The sequence below is a fragment of the Platalea leucorodia genome (assembly GCF_965183815.1).
Source record: "Platalea leucorodia genome assembly, chromosome: 13".
Taxonomy (NCBI): domain Eukaryota; kingdom Metazoa; phylum Chordata; class Aves; order Pelecaniformes; family Threskiornithidae; genus Platalea; species Platalea leucorodia.
The window spans coordinates 12,150,018-12,176,571 of record NC_138835.1 but is presented as its reverse complement, the minus strand read 5'-3'; the positions used below and the strand labels follow the sequence as shown (position 1 = coordinate 12,176,571).

Sequence of the window (26,554 nt, the reverse complement as noted above, 5' to 3'; positions counted from 1 at the left end):
TATAGTGGCTGGGGAGGCTGCTGGCGTGGTTTGATGCAATGGCTTTCTTGTACTGCGCTTTCTAAAGGTGCTTGTCAAAGCTGGATCAGGTAGATTTAATAGGTATGGAAATTTTCCATTAGCTCTAAAAGACTGTACAGTTTTAAGAGACTTTGCAGAACTTGGAAACATTTGAAATTTTACTTGGTCAAGTTTTTGGATGGAATGGCACAGAATTGAAAATTCTGATGAAAAATTGAAAAAACCACTTTCTTGTCATCTATACTGCTATTAACAAGGATAGACAGGGAGTTTGAAAATGAAGATGGAAAAAGATCTGAAGCTAAACCAGCCGAAAGCAGGCATAGGCTTTTTTGTTAGTTTGTTTATCTAATGAACGTATTCGTGCAAGTACCTGCACGCCAGCAGTCGCACAGCCTCTGTCACAGCCTGGCCGCCGGTCTTGCTGGGGACGCTGCGACTCGGGTATCTCTGTCAGCGTGGGCGTTGCTTTTCCTCCTGCTTTTTCTACAGATTCAGAATCCAGCTGTAACTGAGCGATTCCTTCAGAAAAAAGTTCCAGAACTTCGAATGGTTCAATATTGCGCCAATATTGATGGCATCTCCTCTGCCTCCCTCTTGCCTCTTCTTTTCCTCTTTTTCTCCCCAACGGGAGTTACATTAGCGTACTTCTTTGAATTCACGCTATTTAAATTCTTCGCACTTGGGATTCAGCCCAGTACCTCTCCAGTTTGTCTTGGAGCACAAATACTGAACAGAGCAAGAAAGATTTCAAGACAGTTTTTTTCTTTTATCTTTCTTGTCCTTGTAATACAAAACATAGTGAAACTTGTTGTATTAGTGAGGTTATCAATGTTTTTCTTGCTAATGATCTCGCTCAGAAGTTTCCTGAGTAACATGTTAGTCCTTCTGCTAAGGTTTGAGGTAGACTAAGAAACGTAGCATAATTGCTACTAAAAATCATTAGATGTTAACATGCTTGAACTATAATACTAGTGCGTGTACTAAGATCTTCATGTTTCATTTTTATTAAGATAATTTAACAGTATAAAGAGAAAAATCTAATATAAAAACAATCTCCAGCTATATCATTCTTTCCAGCTGTATCAGTCTAAACAAAATGGTATTTTTTGTACTGTATCTCAGTCAACAAAACAGGCAATTTGCAGGGCCTTGCAATCCACCGCTGGTGATGCCGGTCATTCTTCAGCTTTACGCCCGTGCTTGCTGAGCTCTGCATACCCAGCGGCCCCCGTTTCGGAGGCTGTTGCTTCACCTCGTCCTCTCGTTGTGTGGTGTGTGGAGATAAAAGCGAGGTTTGCAGCAGTTTACTGTAAGGTGTAGCAAAAGAACAGACCGGTTCGCTGTGTGTCCGAGCTGCAAATTCTGATCACAACCCACCAGGTTAGGAGTAATACTGTTGTGATAAAACCCCAGCGCTTGGTAAATGAGAAGTAAAGCAGGAGAATAAAAATGCATAATTCCTTAAACTAATATTCCTAGATTTTTTTCCTTGCAGTTTTGACGCCAATTATTGGTGTAATTGGTGTGATATTGTAGCATTTTTAGAAAAGGAAAAATATCTTTCATGGTTCATCCTCTATTCTGAAAGAGTAGATTTTTTCCCTAACATTTTTTTTTTTACATATTAGAATTAGGAATCAGTGTAATATTTTGATCATGATTTTTGTTTTCTCTACCAATAATAAATTTATGAACACAATTTGAGGCTGAAGGTGAAGCTCTGTACGGACGACCTCAAGTCTTGTCGTGTTCATAAGACATCTGAAAGCACAGGAACTGCGTGGGACTTAGCACTTGGTTTATCTCTGTTAGCTGTTTTGGCATCTTTTTGCACATACACATTTATTTTTCTTATGTAGTACGCTAGATTTCTTTGTGAGTGTGATCTATAGAAGCTTACCTGTGCATGATTAAAGTAAAAGCAATTCCAAATATCCCATGTAGGTTAACCCATAAAACCCTATGAATGATTCACAATGTAAGAATGGTGGAAGTTTAAGTATAGTATTTGACTATAATGTAGAAGTGGAATGTTTTTAATGGTTATCCGTTTACTCAAGCAAGTGAATACACTTGGTCAAATAAAATAGCTAATTATTTATTCACATAGAAACCAGTAAATTTTAGGGTTCGTAGCACAAAACTTTTTGTTAAAAAAAGAAAACAAGCTATGCCGTATAGCTTCTTTACTCTCAATAAAATAGCATCATTGCAGTTAAACTTAAGATTACAACAAAAATGAAACATTCCAGATTACACCGGTTGGAGCACAATGTGATGAATATAATGAGAAAATCCTTGTCAGAAATTTTACCACAAGGAAATATCAATAGCTAACACCCATATTCTCCAACTAGAAATCAAGAATATTGGAGTAGATCTTGGCATAAAAGGCACAAAACACAAAGCAAAGCATGCTTGTGTCATTTGTCACAAAGAAGCGTTGACATTTGTGCAACATGGAAAAAGATCGGCATTTTTCCGGACTCTTCCAATATCACGGATACTTAGGGGACAGATCTTCCCCTTAATGCCAGTGTATCGCTCCCAGTACGGATGGCAGTGACTACGAGACAAGAGGAGTATCGAGAAGAGAATATAACCATACCCTTCCAGGAAATCTTAGCTCATATACTGAGGAAGCTGCTGCCTGTGGTATCGTTAGTAGTAAATAAATACACTGCAGCCTCTTAATCATACAACCACCGGCAGCTAGCACTTGTGGGAATTATCTAGGACTGGTAAGAATGTTAGCAATGCTGGAAACCCCTCATAAACACAGGTTTACCACTTGGATTTAAATGCATGATGCCAGCTCCCTCTTTGCTTCAGATAAGCTTTTTTTAAAAAAGTTTGAGTCCTTGAAATAAAGGGCTCTCTTCAGAAGATAATGCTGCCTATTGCACAGAGGAATGGCTTTTCTGATTTTAAGGTGCTTCAGAAATACAGATCAAACATCCGTGGTGTTTCCTTCTGTAATGGGCCATCATCCAAGCGTCTTCTGAGCAGCCTATTTGCTATATTTCTATAACAAGCCTATCTTCATCATCACTGCTAGTGTCATCATACTCAACTCTGGTTTGCTTCCTCATCATCTCTAAACCTCTCTTTTTATATGTCTTGGAAGGTGTTGCAGAGTAAGTCTTGAACTCGGGGGACCTGAGAGTAATTGGGGGCTTTTTAAAGGTAGTCATAGCTGTTTCGTGTGGCCTTACATTGCTGTTTGACTGCAGGTGGGTTCCGTTCTTGTCTGCGCTTCCGTGAAGGTCAAGCATTTTTGGAGAAAAGTTTGCCCGCTCTGTGTATTCTACACTGGGTAATTTAGCCCTTGCGACGGACTCAGGAAGAGACTCTGCTTTGGAGCCGAATAAACGTGAACATCCAGGCTGGGAACTGGGAGCTGAGTTTTCTTTTGGAGATGAATATGTGTTTTCTTCAACTGGAGGTTTCTCCCTTCCTGAGGCCTGGATCACCGGGTCTAATGTACCAAACCTTTGACTCTCGGACTCTATGTTTAGTATGTTTTCCTGGCTTGCTTCTAGATGTAAGGAAAGAGGGCCAGCAGTCTCTGAGTTTGTGCTGTCAAGTTGGTCACCTGTGCCTGTATTTGTAAAACCAGAAGGGCAAGACCAACAAGAAGGTGCCGTTGAGTCACTCTGAACGTTTGGCTGTGACTCCCCTGGGACCGGTCGCTGAAGTGGTTGTGTCACTAAACAGCGGATTTCCACATCACCGCTGACTTGCTGCGTGGCTGTATTAACTGTGGATGAAAAGGAATGAGCTGTCATCGATATTTCCAGAGGAGCTGTAATGTTCTGAAAAGAGAAGTTTGTTCTTGTGTGTTCCCTGATTTGCCCAGAAATGTCCTGTAGAAATTAGGGGGGAAAAAAGAAATTTACATTTAAAATTTTCAATCCGGAGCAATTCCATCCTTTATAAAAGTGCAATGGTAACTAAGTTGACCATATCAGTAGAAAACATTTACCTCTGCTATAACTCATATCAACTGAGTAATTAAGGCTATTTATACAATTGTAATTAGATTTGCACTTTTTTTTTTTCATTACTGCAGACCAAGTTACTCATCTCTCTTTTGATGAGAAAACTTTTTTTTTCTCCCAGTGTGTGGAGGAGGTGTAGTAAAGGATGTACTTTTTCCTCAGGTGTTTTTCTTTGTGGTTAGCTGGCGGATCACGCTAACAATTTATGGATGATAGGGGTTAGGGGTTTCAAGCTGCGTTCGTATGTACTGTCTAGGATGATGTTCTTTTCATTAAAATATTTTAATATACGTATTGCAACAATGTTTGTGCAATGTAGGGGGAAAGGTTTGTGATGAGTCTGTAAGAAATATTACAACATCTGAGGTGATGAGATATGCGTAGGAAATAAAATTACTTAGCAAAAAACACTTTAAGGATTAGGTTATATGATACTGCTTATGCTACATGAAGAACCAGTGCTCATGCTACATAACAGCAGTCTGGCTCAGTAGCTTTTGTCTTCAAGTGTGGCCAGCAGAAGTCTAGGGAAAAGTACGAGAATTAGGATAAGCACAGGTCATTCCCGGCGCTGTGCTGACACCGCCTCCAGCAGCGCGGTTTGCAGCACGCGCAGAGGTGTCGACGGCCCCTTCTCGCTAACGCCGCTGGCGGTGGCATTGAAACCACAGCAGCTCTGGCTGCCACAAAGGGCTCAAGAAATTCAGTTGCGACGCTGGATGCGCATTCTTCCCACGGCTACGTGGCCGTTGCTGCCCTCCCCGCTTTTCTGGTTTCAGGCTCCCTGTGTCTGTCTCAGGATACTCTGTGCTACATCTACCGGCACCTCCAACATCAGTGCTAATCGATCCTCTGACAGCAAGCATGAGAAATATCCTTTTTAATTGACGCAACTTTAATTGTTCTTTTAAAAAAGCTAATTCTAACATTAGTAGGTTTTCGTTATATTTTAACCCCAAAAATACCTTTTACACATTTTTAAACAAAAATCTGTCGTACCAAGTAGTCTCAACTTGAACTTTAAAACAGCTGAATATAATTCAAGTTTTAATTACCAATATCTTTTTTTCTTTTAATAAAAAGTAATACATGAATGAAGGTACAATACCTACTTTTTTATCCATTTTGTCTTTTTGATTAACATGGTTTAGATTTTCAGTATGGGAAAATATTCCTGAGTTATTCTTTCCTTCTTTTTTCCTTCTGCAAAGCGGCTTGTCTGAGGCGGAACAAGATGTGTCTTTTTGCTGGTGTAGGTAATTTTCTATTGAAAAGAGTTTGAAGAAACTTTTACTTTGATTTTTATTCCCCCACATGCTAGAACTTGCTAAATTTCTCATCGTATCACTGAACTAACGTCTATGTTTTTACTATTTTCTGTAAATTTTTATTCTAAGCCGGATACATTTTCTCATTTCCTGTATATGTGTTTGGGTTTGGGTTTTTTTTTTTTATTGGCCATTACTGCCCTGCAAAGTAATAGCTATTCATATCTGCTGTGAACGAACACAAGGTCTTGTCCCTGCTTCCAAGATGGTTGTGGCATAAGCATCATTTGCATTAATACCGCCAATTAAATGGGAGGGGGTGGTCATCGAAACATAGAAAACAAGTCAACGCACCAAACGCATTTCACACTGCAAACATACAATTTTGTTGCAGAAACTGATAAAGATCCATCTTAAAACTGTTTAGGCTTCTAGTCGAAGGTTATTTTGAGCTATTTCTTTTTAAAATGCCCTCCTAATTGTCCAATTCACATATGTAAGTATGTGTATGAAAATCATTGTGCGTTCAGTTCTGAAAACGTGTGAGATGTTTGTATTTTTACTCGCAGGCCATACTGAAGGACAAAAGTGGTTTTGCAGTTCCATGTGGAACAGGTGCATATCAGAGACACTGCTAATGTTCATTCTCTTAAAAAATAAACATTAAATACATTAAAAAATATTCAAAATACTTACCTTGTACCTTTGATGGAGGAGAATGGCACTTCTTATACTTATTAAATTTACAGGGCTGCGATGAATAGCCCTTTTTCAAAGCATCCAGTGTTCTATTTGGAAAACAGTGTCGCTTGCTGAGCCGGTTCAACTGAGCATATCCATGTACGTGCCTCCCTCTGTACCTGCATTGCCAATGGCATTGAAAGGGTAAATAAATATGTGCTATTTAAAAGCAGCCAGAGTAGAATAATCCCACATCATCGGGTAAATGTAAGTCTAACAGCAATTTCCGACTGTGAAGGAGGTGTTCGTTTATGTTGACTCAAAAAAAAAATCAGGATTTTAGGCAAGAGACCCACAATTATTTCATTATTTTTTTCCTCAGTAGGATTCGGTAAATCCTTGGTTTGCTAAGAGAAAAGGATTCAGGAATAACAAATCCTTTTTCCTATATCTGGAATTTTAAACCAACGTACTTCATAAAGACTTGAATCGCACAGGAATCACTTGAGACTGCATCGTTGTTGGCTTTTTTACTTTTCATTTCACTTCTTGTGTGCTATTATTTATCTGCTTATGTGCTATTGCTTATCTATTATTCATCATCACTAATGAAAATGTCAGTATTTCAGTTATTTAGAAGACTCGTGCTGAATAATCCAACTCTGCTTTGTCTTCTACTCTAGCTAGATCTTTCAGTAACTCTCAATGACTGAGACTAAAGTACATTGGAAGGTCCCGTTCCTGTATCGGCAGAATCAGTCGCTATACACAGAGTAATAAGTAAATCTAAAGGGACATGCTTATGCAGGTGTTTGGTGTATTAGAAAAAATATATTACACTGAAGGATTAATAGTTTGGCCAGTTAGCTACTAATATGTATGACCTGAGCTTTGAGGACCCTGTTCTTAATTGAGTCCCTGTACTTATTTGATAGAGCCAAATAAATAAATTCTGAGACCAGCGGGGAAAAACAAAACAAAACAAAACAAAAAAACACCCAAAAACCAAACCAGAAAAAAGTCCTAGAAGAACGTCCCTAGACTGGACAACGTAGACCTGAGTCTTCTATTTTTGTTCTTATGATCCTTCACAATTGCCGTGCTGTTTGCCAAACTAGACACGGCGATTAAGTTACTGACACTGATTTGTCCACAAGGGAGTCACTCTGTCTGATTTTGGTCATGAAATAAAATAAGACGGATGTATGCACACAATATGTGTTTCTTATTGAAGCAATTCATCAGACATTCTGCTATCCCACACTCTTGAAAAATTGGAGGCTAAATCTTCCACTGATATGAATTCCCATTAAATACGGAGAAACTGTGCTGAGTGATACAATGTGCCTTTGATAGTTTTATACTCAAGTTCTTCCTGTTTTTTATTTAAAGTGAATGACCCTTGTTTTGCTAGTTCATGTTAGAACGTGATATTTATTATTCTGCATTCTCTTGTGAATACAAGCTCAGGAGACAGATCTGAGGACAAAAGGGTCTCGCACACTGCTTTTAGCTGTAACAGGATTAAAAACTGAAGTATTTTGGTTCCCTTCAAACAAAAGTAAGTGCTGACAATTTTGACAGATAAGAATCATTTCTAAAGCATAGCGAGAGGCGACTGCCCAGTCAGCATCTTGCTTTGGTACATGTCTGTTGTGCTTAGAGAAGTCTGTTCCTGGTAGTAAACAACATACTGATATTTTTTATAGTTTACCTTTGTGGAACTGCTGCAATGTGGGATTAGCTCTCGCTGAGAGGTTTATTTTTTCCCCCGGTTTTGACAAGGTTGAATTTGGGGGATGACTTTTTATTTTCTGTGGACTTTTTACACCCATTTTAGCAAAATTATGTTTGTATCTAGGGAAGCTGAAAACCACATTCCTTACCATTTTGGGGTGACTTTAATCTTTTTCTGTTTGTGGCTCCCCTTGAGTTTATTTGTTGACAGTTTTTCCTTTTTGCAAACTACCGTTTTCTTCTTTTGCTCTGAAATATTTTTGAAAGCACCACCAGGAGCTGCTGAGCTTAACTGTTGAGAATACTGGAAAAAAGCAAAGTACATGAATACCGTGAATTACGTTAACTGAGAGATAGGAAATCTATGCTCTTTATAAATAGCAGTGAATAGCGCAGTAGTTAAATAGCACAGCTCTGAATTTTTCCTAGAATTTGAGTGTTAGTTTTTTCTAATCACTTTGTCCATCTACTTTGATAAAATAAAACAACTCACTGCTTTTGTGGATCTTCTTTCATATGTGTATGTGTATGTTCTTTCGTATTCTTCTTCCTATATAAAAAGTAAGCTTAGTCTTACAGAGCTGTTCTAGGATCTGTACAGATAGACTAGTCTATCTTCACTTAGCTAAAAAGGAAAAGCTTTCAAGCCTTAAACACTTTACAGGGTATAAATGCAATTTGGTTTTGTTGACATTTCAGTGTCTCTAAATGATGAGAGATCTAGTACACAGTCTGTCTTTGACTCCAGGTATCTCCAAGTATAATCTCCAGGTCTTGACATTAATGGTCTACTTAAGTCCTACTCTAATTCAAATCTTAATTTAAAATTAAAACAGTGACATACATATGCTGTTACAGAAGAATATAAAATATACTCATAAGGGGAAAAATCAAGAAATAGAAATACACTCTTTGCACTAGACAGCATTCCTACTGAAATTCCCAAGTGAAAGAAACTTAAATTCCGTATCAACAAATGCCTGTTAATGTCCATAAATAAACTTCTGATAATTCTTTTCTTTTTCTGATTGCGGGGGGTGTGGTGTGCCTGTCAGCCAATTACACCCTCTTGAGAAAAGAAATAGGATTATTAATATTACCTCCTGCGTCTGCGATCCTTTAGAAAGGGATGAAACCAATGTTTTTAAACTCCTGTTTGTTAAGCCATATGCCACAGTCTTGCTGATATTTTTCATTTTGAAAATAGAAATGTCATATTTTGACAGTGTGCGTTCATCGCCAGATTCCTTGTCACAGGTGTGCATGGAGGAATAAGCCGAGTCTGCGTTCCCCTTCTGCTCAGCAGGCAGAGGAAGGCTTCTCGTTAAGCAACACCACGTTAATTGAGGTTCAGCATTTAGTGATGGGAAGGTGCTCTTCGTGCTCGATACTGTTAAACTTCCAGAGTAGCAAGTCAGATTACTGGGGGGTAGCGCTGGGAATTCTTTACAGTGAGTGGTGAGAGCGTGGCAATAAAAAGTGCCAAAAGAATGGCAAAAATACGTGGGGTTGTCTGTTGAGCTCCGAGAATGCTGCGTATCCTGCGGTGGTGGTGGAATGTCCTTAAGAACGCATGGGCTTCCACCTCGCTCCCGTCCCATGGTTGTTGGCTCTGCACCCTTGCTAGAAGCTGGCGTCATTATCAGAGAGTCACTTCCTGAGCAAAGGTGATGTAAAACCTTCCTCTCTTCTTTGATGTCAGCTGATATGAAAAAACCACTTGTATACAGAGAAGTAAAGCATATTTTCTTCTTCGGGGTCTGTGTCGAGGAAGTAGTTATGTTCATCCACTTCTCTTCTGTTTGCCTTTGATAATTTAATTTATTTTTGTCCTCTTTGTTTTTCCAAGTGTCTCTTATAATATCCTGCTGCCTGAAGTTTTGGTTATGAAAGGTGTTATCCGCTGTGGTTAGGATATTTGTTGTTTCTGAATTGACTGGTGAACAAAATACTGGGGTTTTCCAGTTTGCATGCACATTCCATCGTAGCTCTCCTTTGCCGGCCTTTTGTCTCACTTCAAATTTTAAAGGGGCCCAAACGAGATCATTAGAATGCAAACTGAGTGATCCGCTGTTGGAAGAGCAGGGGGCGTTGGGTAAGGTGCCTGTCACAGATGTGCAAGGTGTCGTCTTCTGTTCTGATCTAAGCAAAACCGACGAATCTGAGGTGCTCTTGTCTTGTGGCAATTTAAGGATATATTTTGGAGAAAAGGCATTTTGTTGTGGGACTGGAGTTAAATGACCAGATTGCAGATGATGAATTTTAGAAGATACATCAACAGCATTATCACTGAAAAGTAGTACTTTTGCTCCTGTTTTCACAAGACATGTTTTGACATCTTTATCTGTTGCATTGTGCAAGGCAAAAGAATTGCACTCACTTCCCCTTAACTCAGGCCCTAAAAATCCCACAAATGAAGCTTTTGAGGTACCTGCTGAATGTGAAATAAGGTTAGCATCACCGTCATTAAGAGCTTTTGTGGGGAGGTTGATTGTTTTCATATACTCCACATTCTCAGTACCGTCAGTGGATTCACTAATTCCTGTGCTTAATTTTCGCTCCTCTGCTTTACTGGAGAATTTCACTGGTGCTGTGGAAAGACACGGAGTGTTGGTGCAAGAGACGCTCTCTGCTTCACTTACGGCATTGTTTTCACTACTGGGACTAGGGCAGGACTTTGAAAGAATGTTTTGTGTCTTCTCCACTTCAAATTTCAGCTTTTTTCTTTCTGATGGTAAATTCTGGGATTTCCCTGCAGCTTCTCTGGTGTCGTTGCAATGGCCCCACAGGGGTGTCAGGGCACGCTGCCCAGTCTCCTTAGTCCTGCTATGGTTTCCGTAATTGTTTGAAGTGCTTTTACAATCTGGTTCAAATGTACTGGATTCTTTCCCAGGGCTTGGGTTTTCCCATTTGCTGCTCTGTACTGGCAAGCAGTCACCATTCCTTCTGTTAGTGTTCAGCCGACACTGAGTATTTTGAAGCCCGAGCTCACAACTGCTTGGAGCTAGAAATGTGCTCTTGCCACCTGTGTGTTTATCCGTGCCACTGCCACTGAGGTCCTGGGAGGTTTTGCTCGTTACAGTATGTGCACTAGTGTTTGCTGAATGTGACGTCTCCATCACGTAGGTTACACGGTCTGCAGTTCCCTCGGAGGACACGTTCTGTAGAACATGGTTCCCATTAGGACAGGCTTCTGATTTACCAGTGTTTAAACCTGTTGTCACAAGGGAGGAAAGACTGTCACCGACAGAGCTCCTGCCATCTCTTTCCTCAGTAATTTCCGTACTGCTGACTGATTCCTTTGAATCAGGAGTGAAGCTTGTAGTATCTGTAATCTTACTGCCCCTTTGTTTAATTTTCTTGGCATTTTGACTGCTTTTCATTTTTTGGTAGATTTTCTTAAATGTTTCATCTCCATACATTTGCCATTTTTCTTGAGAGAACATCTTTAACTTCTTTTGATGGTGTTTCTTATTTTTAGCAGTGATTACTTCTCCAGCCCCAAGCTTTTTACTCCCTTGCAGCTCCTCTGATGGAGGAGGATGATCAACCACATTAGTTAGTGGCAAATCATCCACTGCTGTTTGTCTGACGAGAGCTCGGGGATGGCTATTAGGAAAATCCACTGAATTTGCAGCAAGATTGTTGCTAGGCAGCAAACTGGCAGTGCCTGTATTTACAGACTGCTTAGTAAGAGAAAGTGGTGTTGAGCAGGCTGCTTTGTCATGTACCGTTCTTGTGCCCTCCACAAACGGCAAGGAGTTGCTTCGTGTGACCGGCACCGTATCTATCGTTGTGGAGAACTGGGTGGGGACTGAATGAAAAAACATTGGCTTGCATTTTTCTAGGGGTGCGAAGGTAGATTTGGCTGAACAAAGGGAAAGATTCTTCTTCCTATTTACATCACAAGTTCTGATGTCAAAATGGAAAGAGTCTTTGTATGTATAAGGCATTGGCAGATCGATGCTTCCCTGTTTAGAAAGGACAGTTTTTCTGGGCCTAACGTTGTCTAACTGGGTATCATCCACCACACTTTTGTTATGAGAAATAAGTTTTGAAATGTGTTCTTCCAGTCTCTTTTTCTCTAGCATCGAGGCTGTAGCTTTCTCAGCTGCGTCTAGCTTTGCGCTGCTTCCGGAGGTACACCTTGAGCTGCTGAAGGCAGTTTCATTTTCCAGCTCCGTGCTGTGTTCACAGAGGCTGTGCAACGGGCTGGATGATGCCATCTGTTGTTCCGTGCTATCAGAGCGTGACAGGTACCCTGAGTCAGTGCTCTCACACTTCTTTAGCTTGCAGTCAAATGGCTTGTAATCCCACTGCTTTTCTGAAGAGGTTGCTTGCTGCCTTTGCAACTGAATATGCTTATTGGCAGTTGGAGTTCTTTGCTCCTGTATCTTCTTTCTCTGGCACTGGCCATTTGGCAAAGCTCCTGGAGATGATAAACTTTGAGGTTCTCTTTCAGGAACCCCCTGATTAGCCTTTGAACTAAAAGACTGGTTCGTTGTTTCTCGATGTTCTGAAGGGGATGATGACTTGCTTGCTGCCGGCAGTGAAAGCTCATTAAGAAGTTTCTTAGTGTCTGTTACAGCGCTGCTCTCTGAACCCACTTGTTTCGTCCGCATCCCCTTGTCTTCACAGGTGCTACTAAGCAGTTTGCTGCCTCGGTGCGACGTGATGCTCTCCGTTGGTTTCTCATTTTGCTCCAATACGCCACCGTTGTCAGAGTCTGAGGGCAGTCTGGTATTGTTGACGTGGGTTTGAGTTCTTCTGTGTTTATACAAATTGCTTTGAGTTTTAAATGCAATTCCGCAAGTGGTGCATGGGAAGGGCCTCTCTCCTGTGTGAGAGCGAAGATGTTTCTCAAGGACACTTGGCTTCAAACAATCTCGTCCACAGTGTTTGCAGATACATTTCCCAGCTTTTTTTGATTTTCCTGGGCTTCCAACAGATGCATTTACACAAGAATTTGGTGATGATAAAACTGGTAAAGTGCTCACTATGTTCAATGTTAGAGTTTGCCCAAGTTGTTTCTGAAAAACTGACTGAGGCTGGTCTGTGCCTTCTGAAGGAACAAGCGGATTCAGGATTAGAGGTATGTTACTGCTGTCTAGATTTACACAGCTCCTGCCAGTCACTAACTGACTGTTCGGCTGAAAGCATCCTGCCTGGACGGGCTGATACAGTGGTATGGTGAGGGCTTTGAGATACACAGGTTGAGACAGTGCTTGCTCCTGGTGAGGAACCACACCGCCTTGGCTGAGATCTGCAGAACCCTGCGCAGGCTGAAGAGAAGAGGTTGGAACTGGTCGGTCTGCCAGTGCAACTGTAAAAGCAGGCTGCTTCTGTGCCTCCATTTCAAAGGTTATCGGCCATATGCTCATCTATCTGTAAGGGAGGGGAAAAAAAGCAAGTAGGAATCTTCAGATAGCAAAATAAAAGAAACACTTCCAACTGCTGGACTGGGAAAGTCAGCAATTAAGAATATCGCAAATCTTATATACAGGCATTATACAGACAGTAATTACTTCATTTTCCAATTGATTCATCTTTCATTTTTTAGCTAGGGGTTAAAATTCGGTACAGAATAAAGAACATTGAACATTGCACTTAAAACCCACAATAAGTACCCAAAGTATCTGAGCATCAGCTTTGCAGATGGAGGCTCCCAGCACCCCAGAAATAATACAGTTTTAATTTTCTGGAACCATATTCCCGTTACATATTTGTACCATATTTTTTTAATTGAAGAATTTACATTAATAAATGTTAATACAGAAACACAGAACAATTCAGGTCAGAAGGGACCTCAGGAGGTCTCTAGTCCGAACAGCTGCTCGAAGCAGAGCTCGCTCTGGGTCAGATGAGGTCGCTCAGGGCGTTATCCAGCCTGGTTTTGAAAACCTCCAAGGATAAAAACTGCACAGCTTCTTTGGACAACCTGTTCCAAACACAGGACATGAAACACGGCTGCATATTGTCTGCGTTTCCCCAATTTAAGTGAGCTAAGGCTAAACACATTGCAACAAGTGATGCAAAATGAAAATATGTGAATAAAATGAAACGGATGTCCTGCGTTACAAGTGAGATTTACATAAACATGTACCAAGTAGAAAAGATGGTAGCACAGGAAAACAGTGGGATAAATTAAAGCTGCTTATTTTTAGATGCTTCCAATGCCAGATGAAAACACTTTGTAGACACTGTTTTTGGAAAAAGCAAACCTATTCTTATGAAATCTGTGCAAATATTTTCTGGGTTGGTGCTGGTCCAGACTACTTCTTATTTTAACAAAAATTTGTCTTGTCTTTTTTTCTTTCTTAGAAACAAAGTAGGAAACTATCACAATAAGCTGGTTGAAAAGTAGTTTTGGAAGTCATCAGCATAACCTCTTGTAATTATAGTTTGGGTGAGAATTAGGAGGTGATCTGTGAATGTTTATTCAATATCTTACTCAGCTATACTCACAGCTCTGTATCCATTGGCTGTTATGAATAATAGGCTGCTCTTGTGCAAACAGTCATAAAAACCCCATTTGAAATGGCATAATCAGTGGCTAAATGTGAAATCTGCAATTTGTTGCCTTACTGCATAATCCGTAGTGGTGTTTCTGTACCTTCCTTGGATCACTTTAATAGGTAATCATTGCTGGGAAACAGTAAAAAAAATTACTCAAAAACATGGTTTGAAATTTGGACTGGTTCCATATGACACACACACTACGTTACCGTTACTCAAAGCAAAATCTCTGTTGCATGTAGTTACTGAGAATTTTGCAAATAATTCAGATAAAGGAGAAACGGCAAACTCCGTGTAATTGTGTTTGACTATTCCTCAGTTGCTAGTAGAGCAGTTAATAAAGCTGGGAAGTTGGTATAAAGTTGGATGGAGATCCAAGAGAAGTTCACAACTGAAAATGATAGTGTCTCATTCACGTCACATGAAAAAATGGGAAAGTAGCTTTCTGTTAATAATCAAATGGAACAGGTTTAGGTCAGTGAGTTATGTGCTCAGTAATAAATGTCATTAGCATCTCAATAAATAGAGTAGGAATTTAGGTAGTTTTCATGTTAAATGTATGCACCATTGACACTGAATGATAAAGCAACCCTCTTGGTTCTCAGTCTTCTGCAAAGGAAAAGGTTTTGCATATTAGGATATTGCCTTTAATCCCACTGATTATTTCACCCCTGTGTGTAGCTCACAATGCCACTGCAAATACTCATCTGTCTCCCTGAGCAACGGAAAACTGATGTACCAAGAACCCGGTACCTCTTACTCTGCGCTTCTCACGCTGCACCACTTTTGGAAGTTCTGTTGCTGGCTGGCAACTTAGGTTTCACAGCCAAGGCTTCTTCCAGTTTCTCTCTGATCTGCTTTGCTTATTGCAAGAATTGGAAAAGTGGAGGAAAAACCAGCAATGCGGTCCCTGGGGTGTGTTCTCTGCCCTTCCCTCTGGTCACGAGCAAAGCCGTTAGCTTCTCTGCATGCATCACAGGCACCAACAAACCGGCTGATGAGCCACTGAAGTAACGGAGAACTGCTCCCAGCTGCAGTGGGTGTAGGGTTAGACCACTTATGGGAAAGGCATCCGTGCCTGATGGGACTCTTTGTCTTCACCCGGAGATTTTAGTGTAATAAAAATCCCAGAAAACAACCTGTAAAATGAACTGATCTGCGCATAGCAATGTGTTAGATTTTGCCTCTTCTCCTTCCTCATGAATTTTATAAATCAAACTCAGTTATGAAGCATGGACTTTTCTTGTCCACTTCAGAGATTTCTACATGAACAATCAATTAAGTGGCTTTGTAATATAGGTATTGACCATACTGATAAAAAAATGTTAGAAGAATATGGCTTGTTAAAGGAATTAAGTTATTATCCATATTCTGCAGTGTGGCTAACACTACGGGATAAAAGCGGGTTTCTCTAATTTGCAAAGTGAGGTTATAGACGTTTCAGGTGCATTTAAGATGGTTCTTAAGCTATACGGTCACCTTTATTTATAGCAATTTAAGCACAGCATACAGTAAAAACAGCGGCAAGTGATAAGACATGAGCCAATGGTACTCATAAACTAAGCGTGCAGTAGTTTTTCCAAAGATGTGAAAATAAAGAAAATCTGAGGGGAAAAAGCATATGCTGCAGAGACAAGACTCAAAGAGGAAAAGTGAAGTCTGAGTACCACGTAGCTAGCCCACCTAACGCATCAGATGAAACAAGTCATGGTATCTGTGCTCCCCGCCTGCCCTGGAGAGAAGCGTGGCAATGCGGAATTTCCAGTTCCACTCCAACAAGCCTGCTCCAGTGCCACAAACTTACGTTCTCTCTTTGAATACCCTCATGCACATGCGTGGTTGATGGGCCCTTCCAGGCCAGCCTGGACATTAGTAGGACTTGCAGTGGACAGATGTTTTTAATATGAATCCTATAGTTCCAAAGTGGCAGACTCCCTGTGTAACTTCGCTTATTCTGTTAAGTTTCTGGAGCCCAAAATACAGTGTCATTCCAAGAATCATTTCAGTGCTCTGTGCTCTACAAAGAAAATACCTAAATGATGACAGAAAATTTACAGGAAAGTTTTAACTAATGCTAAACAATTGAACTAAATGGTGATACACAATATCATTACTTTTAAGAGTTTAATAATACATTTCTACCAGCTGTGGTAGTTTGTGGCTTTTCACAGCAAACAAATGGTACTTTCTTCCTAAGTGACACTTTTGTGGCTTGTATTCTACTGTGGTGAATATGATCATACTTTTCACATCTGTCATTTATATACAAAAAAGCCAATATATTTCTTTGTACATGGACAAAAATAGCTTATCTCAAACTAATTCTACCCCAAGGCTAGTTCTAGGTTGTCCTTGCCTAAAGTAGAAAAGCTTCCTGTGTTGATTATCCCCCAGGTTCTGTTACTGAGCATCTACCTGATGTTCTGAGCTCAATTTGTAACTTGTAGCATCGAACTACGAGTATAAAAACTTGATCCTAATTAGTAAGGAAAAATTTCCAATAAACAGAACTAAAAGCAGGATTTGGCCTGTCCAAAAGTTTCTGAATTAGTTTCTTAAGCTATCAAAACTGGTCAATGAAACTCCATTTAAATCCAATTATTTTGTTCCTAGTTTGAATTATACCTTCAGGTGCACACTGTAGGTAGGTCTGTGGAACACTGAAAAGTCAAAAAGTGGAGTAGTTTCAGACGACAAATCAGTGTAGCAGAAACTGTCTGACTCCGTATAGAAGTATGAAGTATTTTAATAAGGGAGGATGGTATAAAAAATCAATTTAAATCAAATGTGTTCCTCTTTTCTATATAATTTTTTCCTTGATTCCAAATATATTTTATAAAATTTGCTTCATTTTATCAGCACGGTTATAATAGTCTTGGATTATACAACCAAAAGATTTTTGTTTTCTGCATGGCACACATAAATGCACTGTTAACTGCCCATCATTATTAATAAAATCATTAAATAAACATGTAACTACTTATTTCCTGCACTTAGATATCATTTTTTTACACCACTGAGAGGAGCACCGTAGTCTTTAAGCAGATGCAGTGCTCAATCCCCTGGCTTGGTCTACAGATACAATCTGTAGACATGATAGAGTTAGTTTATTTTTGTAACCACACAGAAGCAGCTTTTCAACATTCTGAACATACCTAATATGCTATATTATACTCGAAGTCTTTGCCTTTTTTAGAAGCTTTTGGTGATCCCTACCTTAAATATAATACCAGAGAGCATACAGAAGTGGAATCCTCTTTAGTCTGTAAATACTTTTAGCTTACATACCTTTTATTGAGCCAGGCATTTCAGCAAAAGAAGTCTCATGTCTGTCAATACTTGATGCAAGCAGAAAGAAACGAGGACAAAAACTTGAAAGAGATTAGAAGGAGGAAGTTGTGTTTTTCTTTTTTTTTTACATTGGTGTCACAGTAACAACCTTCAGAAAACAGGAAGAGATGAAACAGAAGAAAATGAAGCAGCGTTTCAATCTCTTCATATGCTTTATCATTATTCACGTAGGAACGCATAAACAGAATCAGCTGTCTTTGAAACGTAGGCATTTTGTACACTGCATTCAATTGTATCATTCAGTGAAATACACTGACACAATGGCAGAATTTTTTTCTTTATACCCCTGAAGGTAATTTGCTTATAACTTTACAGTAAAGATCTCTCTTAAGATGTATTGGAAAAGCAAAGAATGGTGGAGAGAAAACACTTGCTACATATGAAATGCTAAACTCATCCAGCGTGGGTATTATCCACCAGCTTCTGATGGCGCCCTTAGGTAGGGTCGAAAGCAGTAACCAGGAGGGAAAATACTTCAAGAATGTTAAAAGTGACTAGGTCATGCTCAACAAACCTGCCTAAAATTTGTGAAAAACTGTAGGGAAAACAGGACAGGGGACAGTCAAGAGAAGTGAAAAGATCATTTTAAGAGTTTAGATTTCGTTTGTGGGTTGACTTCATAAAGAGCCCTCAGCTACAGCAGTCGGCAGCGCCAAGCTGTCCTGGGGGGGTCAGCTGTTCCCTGGGCAAACATGTTTAAAATGTGGACTGGAACAGCTACTTCCTCCGCTGCTAGTAGCCTAAGTAAATCCCAAACAGGAATATGCATTCCCTAAAATGTTACAAAATCAGCATATCTGGCATGTATAAATTCCTTAGGAACACTGTATTTTGGAAGATGTAGCTTTGAATCTGGTTATAATTTACTGCGATGAGCATCTGCCCAATTCAGATAGCTGCAGCCTGTATCTTTGTCGTGGTTTAACCCCAGGCGGCAGCTCAGCCCCACCCAGCCGCTCGCTCACTCCCCACAGGGGGATGGGGGAGAGAATCAGAAGAGTAAAAGTGAGAAAACTCGTGGGCTGAGATAAAGACAGTTTAATAGGTAAAGCAAAAGCCGCACACATGAGCAAAGCAAACCAAGGAATTCATTCACCGCTTCCCATCGGCAGGCAGTGTTCAGCCATCACCAGGAAAGCAGGGCTCCATCACGCGTGACGGTGACTTGGGAAGACAAACGCCATCACTCCGAACGTCCCCCCTTCCCCCTTCTTCCCCAGCTTTATACGCTGGGCACGACGCCCTGTGGTGTGGGACAGCCCTTTGGGCAGCTGGGGTCAGCTGTCCCGGCCGTGTCCCCTCCCAGCTCCCTGTGCACCCCCAGCCTGCTCGCTGCTGGGGTGCGGGGAGGAGCAGAAAGGGCCTTGACTCTGTGTAAGCACTGCTCAGCAACAACAAAAACATCCCTATGTGATCAACACTGTTTCCAGCGCACCTCCAAAACATAGCCTCATACTAGCTACTATGAAGAAAATTAAATCTATCCCAGCCAAAACCAGGACAATCTTGTAAATTGGATAGTGGTGAAACTGTAATATTATGATTGTCCAATATCCACTTTAGTGGAAACTCTTTCTTTTAGTCATTCAGATGATAGACTCATGATGGAAGTGTCAGTGGATTTTCATCCTACGCAGCTTTATTGATCTTGGAGAGTTTTGCCTGTTGTTTGGATTGCTTTCAGTTTGTTTCTGGACCCTATTTTAGTAGGCCTTTAATTTTGGAGATGGCGAAATATTCTTCCTGTCTTTCTTGCCTGTCATTTAGTTATTCACGGAGGAAAAAAGCTCTTAAAAGGGCCTAGTATTGTTGCTTAAAATCCCTCTAGTTTCTATTATACCCTGAAATGCTCCCAGTAATTGGTAATGGCACTGCACACGCTTAAAATCAGTGAATCTAGAAAACTACTCAACATTGTGAACTGCTTTACAATGACTCATGCTTCTGATCTACAGACTAATTCTGTCCATATGGATAAAACTATATGCAGCAACTAGTTTCAGCTCTACTGGGAGATACTTTCCTAAAGGAATGGATTCTCACATATAACTGAGATCTTCTGGAGGATTATTGCAGCTACAGTCAACAAGCTAACGGAGAAAAAAACGCACCTCTTTTAGAATACTGCCATGAATCAAATCATACAAACAGATGATTACAGGCATTTTACATAACCAGTCAAAATTAGTTTCTCTTCAGGTTTATCACATAGCTGAAGTCCATTATATTTTTTTTCCACTTTGAGATGGGCTATTATTATTTTAAGATGAACATACTTAAAAGGGACACTTATTTTAAACTGTACTATTAATATTAATAATTCCAGCAGTATCCTGGTACTAGTAACAACTCTAAAACATATATAAGCTTTTAAAATTCATTATTGAGAACACTCAGGAGCATATCAAATTCTAAATGCTAAAACTGCAAACTTCTTATCCTGACAGGCTTAAAGAAGCAATAATTAAACAAAGCAAGTTACAACTAAAGCAAGCGACTGCCTGGACGTCTGCCAGTATCACACAGGTTTCGGGGCCTAGCAGAATCTTTTGGAGCTTGATCTAAAATCTCTAAGTCTTGAATAAGTGACTCTGGGATCAGACTGACTCCACAGCATCCTATGATTCTTCCCATTTATATGGACGAACATCTTGCTGTAACGGCGAGAAGTAATTTGAACTGTACGCTCAACACAGAGGACCACTATTACACTGCATTAGTTCTATTTGAAATTAAGTGATTTTTGTTTTGTCTTTTTACCCGGTCTATTTTTGGGTGTCACTTCCTAAGCTGGAATCTCTATGCAAGATTACTTATATTCATTTTAGTTCAAAACATTATCCTGCTCAGAGAAACTCAGTTAACTTCAGTTGGCTCCATATACAGCAAAGTATCTATTTTAACCATGTATAAAGATAAACCTACTGTCAGGTACTACACAGTAGGGAGTATGCGGTGCTATACCGCACTTCACTCTCAGTTCATGTCTTAATCAGGATTTGAGGAGATAAACCCACATACCATTGGTATGCAGTTCTGGGTTCCAAGTATCTGCGGAAAGGGCTCCTTCCCAGGTGTCTAAAACCCTGTATCCTTCGAAGATACCTACAGGGTTTTAGTCAAAGATGTGATTGAGTGAAAGTAGCAATAAGCATGCTTCCTCTGCTAATAAGCAAATAGATTTCAAAGACCCTATCAACTGCATGTTTTAAAGTACTTTACAAACTTAAATGAAAAGGAAGTATCTTATAGGATTGTTAACTATTAATTTTTCTTATGAGGACAGTGATGCTGAGAACAGCACACAGTATCTTCCCGTCAGCAGCAGATACAGACACTGGAATTATCATTTCCAGTTGCTAGCCTACCACTGACGGCTAGCACAAGGTGCCAATGGTTATGAAGAACTCCCTTGATTGACTAGGCAGAACTTCTACTGAAGTGTTAGTATAATACAGTAATAGTGAACCCCAGGTTCTGAAATAAATTTTGAGCCGGTACATTAAACACTACTTGTTCGATGGAAAAGTTTATGAGCGTACCCTAATTCTGGCACTTTCTAGACCTCAATTCAAACGAGCAAAACGGAACTGATACATTTCCTGATTAGCCCAGAAATTACTCTTAATCTTGTTCTACTTAAAAACTATTTCTGCCTTTGCTCTTTTCTCAGTTTGACTTCATCCCTTGTAGTGTCTCATAACAGAAGTCCTGACTTCACCTTTCCACTTGTTCTTGAGGGACGTATCTGATCTTACGAGGCTGCAGGTTCCAACAGCAGTGTGCAGACTGCTTACAACCGTATTAACAAAGTTGAGAGCCTCAGTCCCCTGCAGAATTAGGATGAAAATGCGTAACAACTCCTTAATCTTCTGAAACCCTCATAATCTTTCAATGATAACGTTTCCTGCTCAAATTCTGACTTTGGGAAATCTTGCTACTTGTTAAGAAATCATTGTTCCTGAAGTTTTGCTCTGCTTCATATGTTATAAAAGTACAAAGCAACTAGAAAACACTCTGACTGAACTTTGAAATTCTTGTACCATATCCTGAGGACAAATATTTTTGACACTGTACTTCCACGATTGTGTAGTATCAGTGAAATTGTTTTACTTTTTTATTTTTGTAAGTACTGTACCAGAATACAGTATTAAAACCTTTTAGTAAGAATGTGATCTGTAATACCTTTCCTTCATTCTAGAATAGCACCGTTTTGATCATTATTAAATATACCATTTTCTGTCTTTTTGATCCTCCTTTTCTTGAATATCCATAAATGAAAGCATTCAAAAGGCTTAAATCAGTAAGAACATTGTTAGCTAAAATACATTTCAGTGTGTAAGTAAACATTGTATTGGCCCTTTTGATGTCTTCATGCAATTTGTGTCAGAGAATATTTCCTATTCTACTTCTTATACTGCTACTTTTCTCAGCTCCAGTCATAAGAAATGCTTTCTAGTTTATTACATGCCTTTATTTTAAATTTACACCACTTCTTTCTAAAAAGAAACATATCTAACACATCTGTTGGTTTTATAACACTGTTGGTGGCTTCACAATGAAAAAAAAATAGGACTGCTAGTGCTTAAAGCATTTAAAAACCTCAAAGTATTTCCATTCTTTTGTCCTTTCATCAAATTCGCTCCTGTGCATTTCCCTTGTTAGGAAAGAGTTAACAGCCTCCAGCCAGCAGTCTGTAATCAACAGGTTACTCTAACAGAAAAATAATAACCCTAATCCGTCTTTTAAAGTTTAGGAGGTTGGACTAAATGATGAAAAAATACTGATTAAAGCCCTCTTAAAAACAGAAGTGGGGCCAGTACTAAAATGCTTTGTGTTTTAGGAAAAAATCTTTCTCATTGCTAAGTGAAAGAACCATCACATTAAAAAAAATATAACTTTAAAATTTCTGTCTTACCATCTAGAATTTAATTATATCTCTGTCTGTATAAAATGATAACAAAACACTTGCTAACCTTTCGGTGGCCAATTCAGAGGCAGGTGGAGAGGTTCAGGTCTCTCTGGAATAGCGTTGAAACGAAGCATCCTGTTTTCTTTTTTCAGTGTCTTTCTCTTCCCTTTTTTTTAAGCATTTGAAAATTGAAGGGTGGGTGGTGGGGTGTGTGCAAAGAGAGGAGGGGGTGAAGCCAGCCCACGCTTGGTGTGGGAAGAGTTTTAATGGCCGATGCTGGTAATATGGTTTGCCTGCTACAGTGTCTGCACTACTGCAGCTCTGTGTGTGGGCGTAAAGAAATGACACGACTGGGTTTCAAACCATTACACTGAAGATTTGCAAACAGTTAAAAAAAAAAAAAAAAAAAACACACAGCCCCATCAGGCACAAATGAAAAATTATTACTTTTTTTCTTTTATCTTTTTCTAAGGTTTGTTTGTTGTTGTTTTTTTAACTTAACAGGTGTAATCCAGTCAAGTTTCTTCCTCAGCCTCTAAATTTAAAAAGGTAAATTAAGTATTTAGGAAGGTTTTTGATTTTACATAGTGTGATCATTCTGTTATGATTTTTGCTGCTATTTTTTAATTAACCTACAAGAGTCCGTATTCCAAAAGGCATCCAGATTTCCACAGCAAAAGTCTTCACAGGACACCTGTATTTCTGCCTTTGAACATGCTAAATAGGTACCCAAATCTTGGTAGCACCGCCCAGCACGGTGCCATAGACATCGCAGCCACTCCACAAGCGGCCAGGGAGGAAATCTCAGGCAACGACTGTTCCTGGGAGTAATCCACAAAACGCAGCCCAGAAAAAAAAGGGACATCCTGGCAGCCCATTTTGGTTCGGTAATCCAGCAACGCATCAGGCTTACTGATCCGAATTGGACAGAAAACAGGCTTGAATGTTTGTTGTAACTACTGGCTATAAAGGAGACCAACAGGAGTGTTGGGGGCTGTTCTCTAGAATATGATGGGGAATGAGAGGAAAATGCTATTTAAGCTAAAATATAATTGCTGGCACAAGAGAAAGCGAGTATAAATGGTTATGAATACACTGTTGTTGGGAGGGGCAGGTGGAAGTTTTTTGTCAGACAAATGAGAACACTTCTCAAACATATTTTTGACCACAAAGAGTGAAACAGAGACAAAACAGTTTTAGAAAGGAGCTTGAAAACTTCAAGGAACCTTTATGACTTGGCTGCTCCATGGTAGTAAGGGACTAGCACTTGCTAAATGCGTATCTTCATGTATGTATGAGAGAAGACATCCAGCCTGAAAATCGTGTGCTTGAACGCAAGGCATAGGCATTCTTGAGTGTAATGGTTTAGGTGTGTATTTTTCAAATATTCAAAGGAGCCCCAAATCAAACGGGAGTTCTGTTGCATTTGGTATTCTGCTGACAATAAAAAGCAGGGCAACTGGATACCTGGGCAAAGGGGGGTGGGAAAGAGAGGAGGCACTTCATGGTGCCCACGTTGCTGTTTAGTGCATGGTGTCACTGGCAGTTCTTCACCCCATCTCCTGGCCGCAGTGTGAAGCAAGCAGCTGAGAGCTCCCAGCGTGGAGGATCCCGAGCTGAACGCCAAATCAGCAGAATTCAGTGTGTGAGTAAAACCAGCAAGACTGGACTTGAGGACTTCGGACTATTAATCCCAACCTTTAACAAAGAATCTGATAGAGGTAGTTAAACAATGAATCACACTACAGTGGATGAAAAGTGATCTTCAATTCTATATCTATCTGGTAAAACTGTCAAAGAGATATTACCGCTAATACACAGAAGTACAGGCTGACTTGGTATTAAGTGGGGTCTGACTACTAGCCACAGTAGAAGCTTAAATTCCTCTTTCATGTATAAACTAATGGCTGAAGTCAGCTCCAGGAAAATTTTTCCAGGGAAATGTCCGTGGCCTCAGCTGATACAGAAAAGCACGTGTGTAGGGAGAAGAGAAATATGGCTCCCAGCAGGGTTACATTCATGCAGACTGAGTGCAATTGTACAACATGATGTAGATATTGCAAACTGAAATTGCTTAAGTCAATTCAGTAAAACTGGTAATTCTCCTAGCATTGTAAATTTTTTGGGTGTATAGAAGTAAAAAAGACAGGTTTTTACCTTTTTTATTACTTTGTCTTTCTCTAAACTCTAACTTAATCGTTATGTACTGTCTGCTCAATGAAGACACTTTTTGCCCAGCTAAACACTGTGTATTATTAATGAGTAGTATCATTTGAATCTTTTACTATAATTCATATTTTTTAAAAAATACTAATTACAATTCTCTTGACCCAGTTTCAAAAGTGTAGTAACAAAATACAGAGCCTGAAGCAGTAACTCTGAAAGGTATATGTTGCTCATTTTTGTCTCAGTATGTCACGGACAACTACGTATGGTGACTTTATAGTAGTCATGTCTCCAAGTTACTGCAGCATTCATCATTTCTGCCACTTTGCTGCAGATAAAGTAACATCTGGAATGTCTAAATGCACCTAATCCTCCTGTGAGGACTAAGCCCCGTGAAGAATCATTACATAATATTGCTGTCGGTTATCACAAATAGCAATATTTCTTCTATAGGTGTGAACTCTTAAGTTTGAATGTACAGAAATGATGGTTGCCTACACAACTTTTGTTTGACCAAAGGCACATTTCCATCATGGTACTTAACACAATTTTTTTTTTCCCAAAGATCACAGCTCTGTAAATTGACAGAATCTTTTAAAGCAAGTATTAAAAATCTGGAAAAATTTGAATATTAAAAAATATTCAAAGCAGGAGGAATGAAGCCATTCTAGTAAATTGGACAGCCAACTATTACCTTCATATCAATACTGCATAACAACTACTAAGATTCATAACATAGAATCATAGAATCACAGAATCGTTAAGGTTGGAAAAGACCCTTAAGATCATCGAGTCCAACCGCTAACCCAGCACTGCCAAGCCCACCACTAAACCATGCTCCTGAGCACCACGTCTGCCCATCTTTTAAATACCTTCAGGGATGGAGACTCAGCCCCTTCCCTGGGCAGCCTGGGCCAGGACCTGACTGCCCTTTCCATGAAGAAGTTTTTCCTAATAGCCAACCTAAACCTGCCCTGGCGCGGCTTGAGGCTGTTTCCTCTCGTCCCATTGCTTGTTACTGGGGAGAAGAGACCAACCCCCACCTCGCTCCAGCCTCCTTTCAGGTAGTTGTGGAGAGCGATAAGGTCTCCCCTCAGCCTCCTCTTCTCCAGACTAAACACCCCCAGCTCCCTCAGCCGCTCCTCATAAGACTTGTGCTCCAGACCCTTCCCCAGCTTCGTTGCCCTTCTTTGGCCACGCTCCAGCACCTCGATGTCCTTCTTGGAGTGAGGGGCTCAAAACTGAACACAGTACTCGAGGTGTGACACATATGGCACTTTTGTCTATTTTGTTGAGACAGCAAGAACAGCCACCCTAAAGAGGAGTGTAACCTTCACATATTGGTCAGACCATACAAAAAAAAAAAAAAGTCCAAGAGAAAAGAACTTAAAGACAAAAATGTGCTTGAACAGCAAAAGGGAGAGACACAGCTTCATTAGAAGCAAACACGGGTCTACTTGCCAAAGAAAAGCCACTACAAGGGAAAAAAACTAAAACAGAAGGCAAAAGTAATAGATCCCATAGGGAAAAGACCCAAGGGCTGCTGAGAAAATGCTAAGGCAATCAGAAAAATGAAAAGGTTCAGCTGGTTGTGCATACAGCGTAAGTGTTTCACTAAGAATTGAATTTCTTCTTTAAAGTGCTTGTGTTATTTTCACACCCCAACAGCAGGGCTGTACATGTAGACACTCAGCCAAAGGGAAAAAAAAAAAAAAAGCTAGCCTCAGACCATCTTCCATTAAAATCCCACAGACCTTTTTTCCAAACTTAGATTTCATGTGTTTTAGGTAAGTCTGTAAATGCTGAATCATCATACAGGGTTGATTTGGGGTTTTATTTCGTTTGGTTTTTTAGTATTAATTCAGCATAAGCAGGTCTGGTGAAGGACTGTTTTATGG

General features: G+C 39.9%; 1 protein-coding gene across 1 annotated transcript; it reads right to left on the bottom strand.

The window, feature by feature from the left end:
• Positions 1-2,845: 2,845 nt before the first annotated feature.
• ZNF831 (zinc finger protein 831) lies at positions 2,846-22,610 on the bottom strand. The gene is made up of 7 exons (XM_082325773.1): positions 22,555-22,610; positions 8,812-13,096; positions 8,205-8,261; positions 7,861-8,015; positions 5,990-6,153; positions 5,138-5,289; positions 2,846-3,890 (listed from the first exon to the last, which is right to left on the bottom strand). The coding sequence occupies exons 2-7, from the start codon at positions 13,090-13,092 to the stop codon at positions 3,042-3,044; spliced, it is 5,658 nt and encodes a 1,885-aa protein (XP_082181899.1). The 5' UTR covers positions 13,093-13,096; positions 22,555-22,610; the 3' UTR covers positions 2,846-3,041.
• Positions 22,611-26,554: the final 3,944 nt, after the last annotated feature.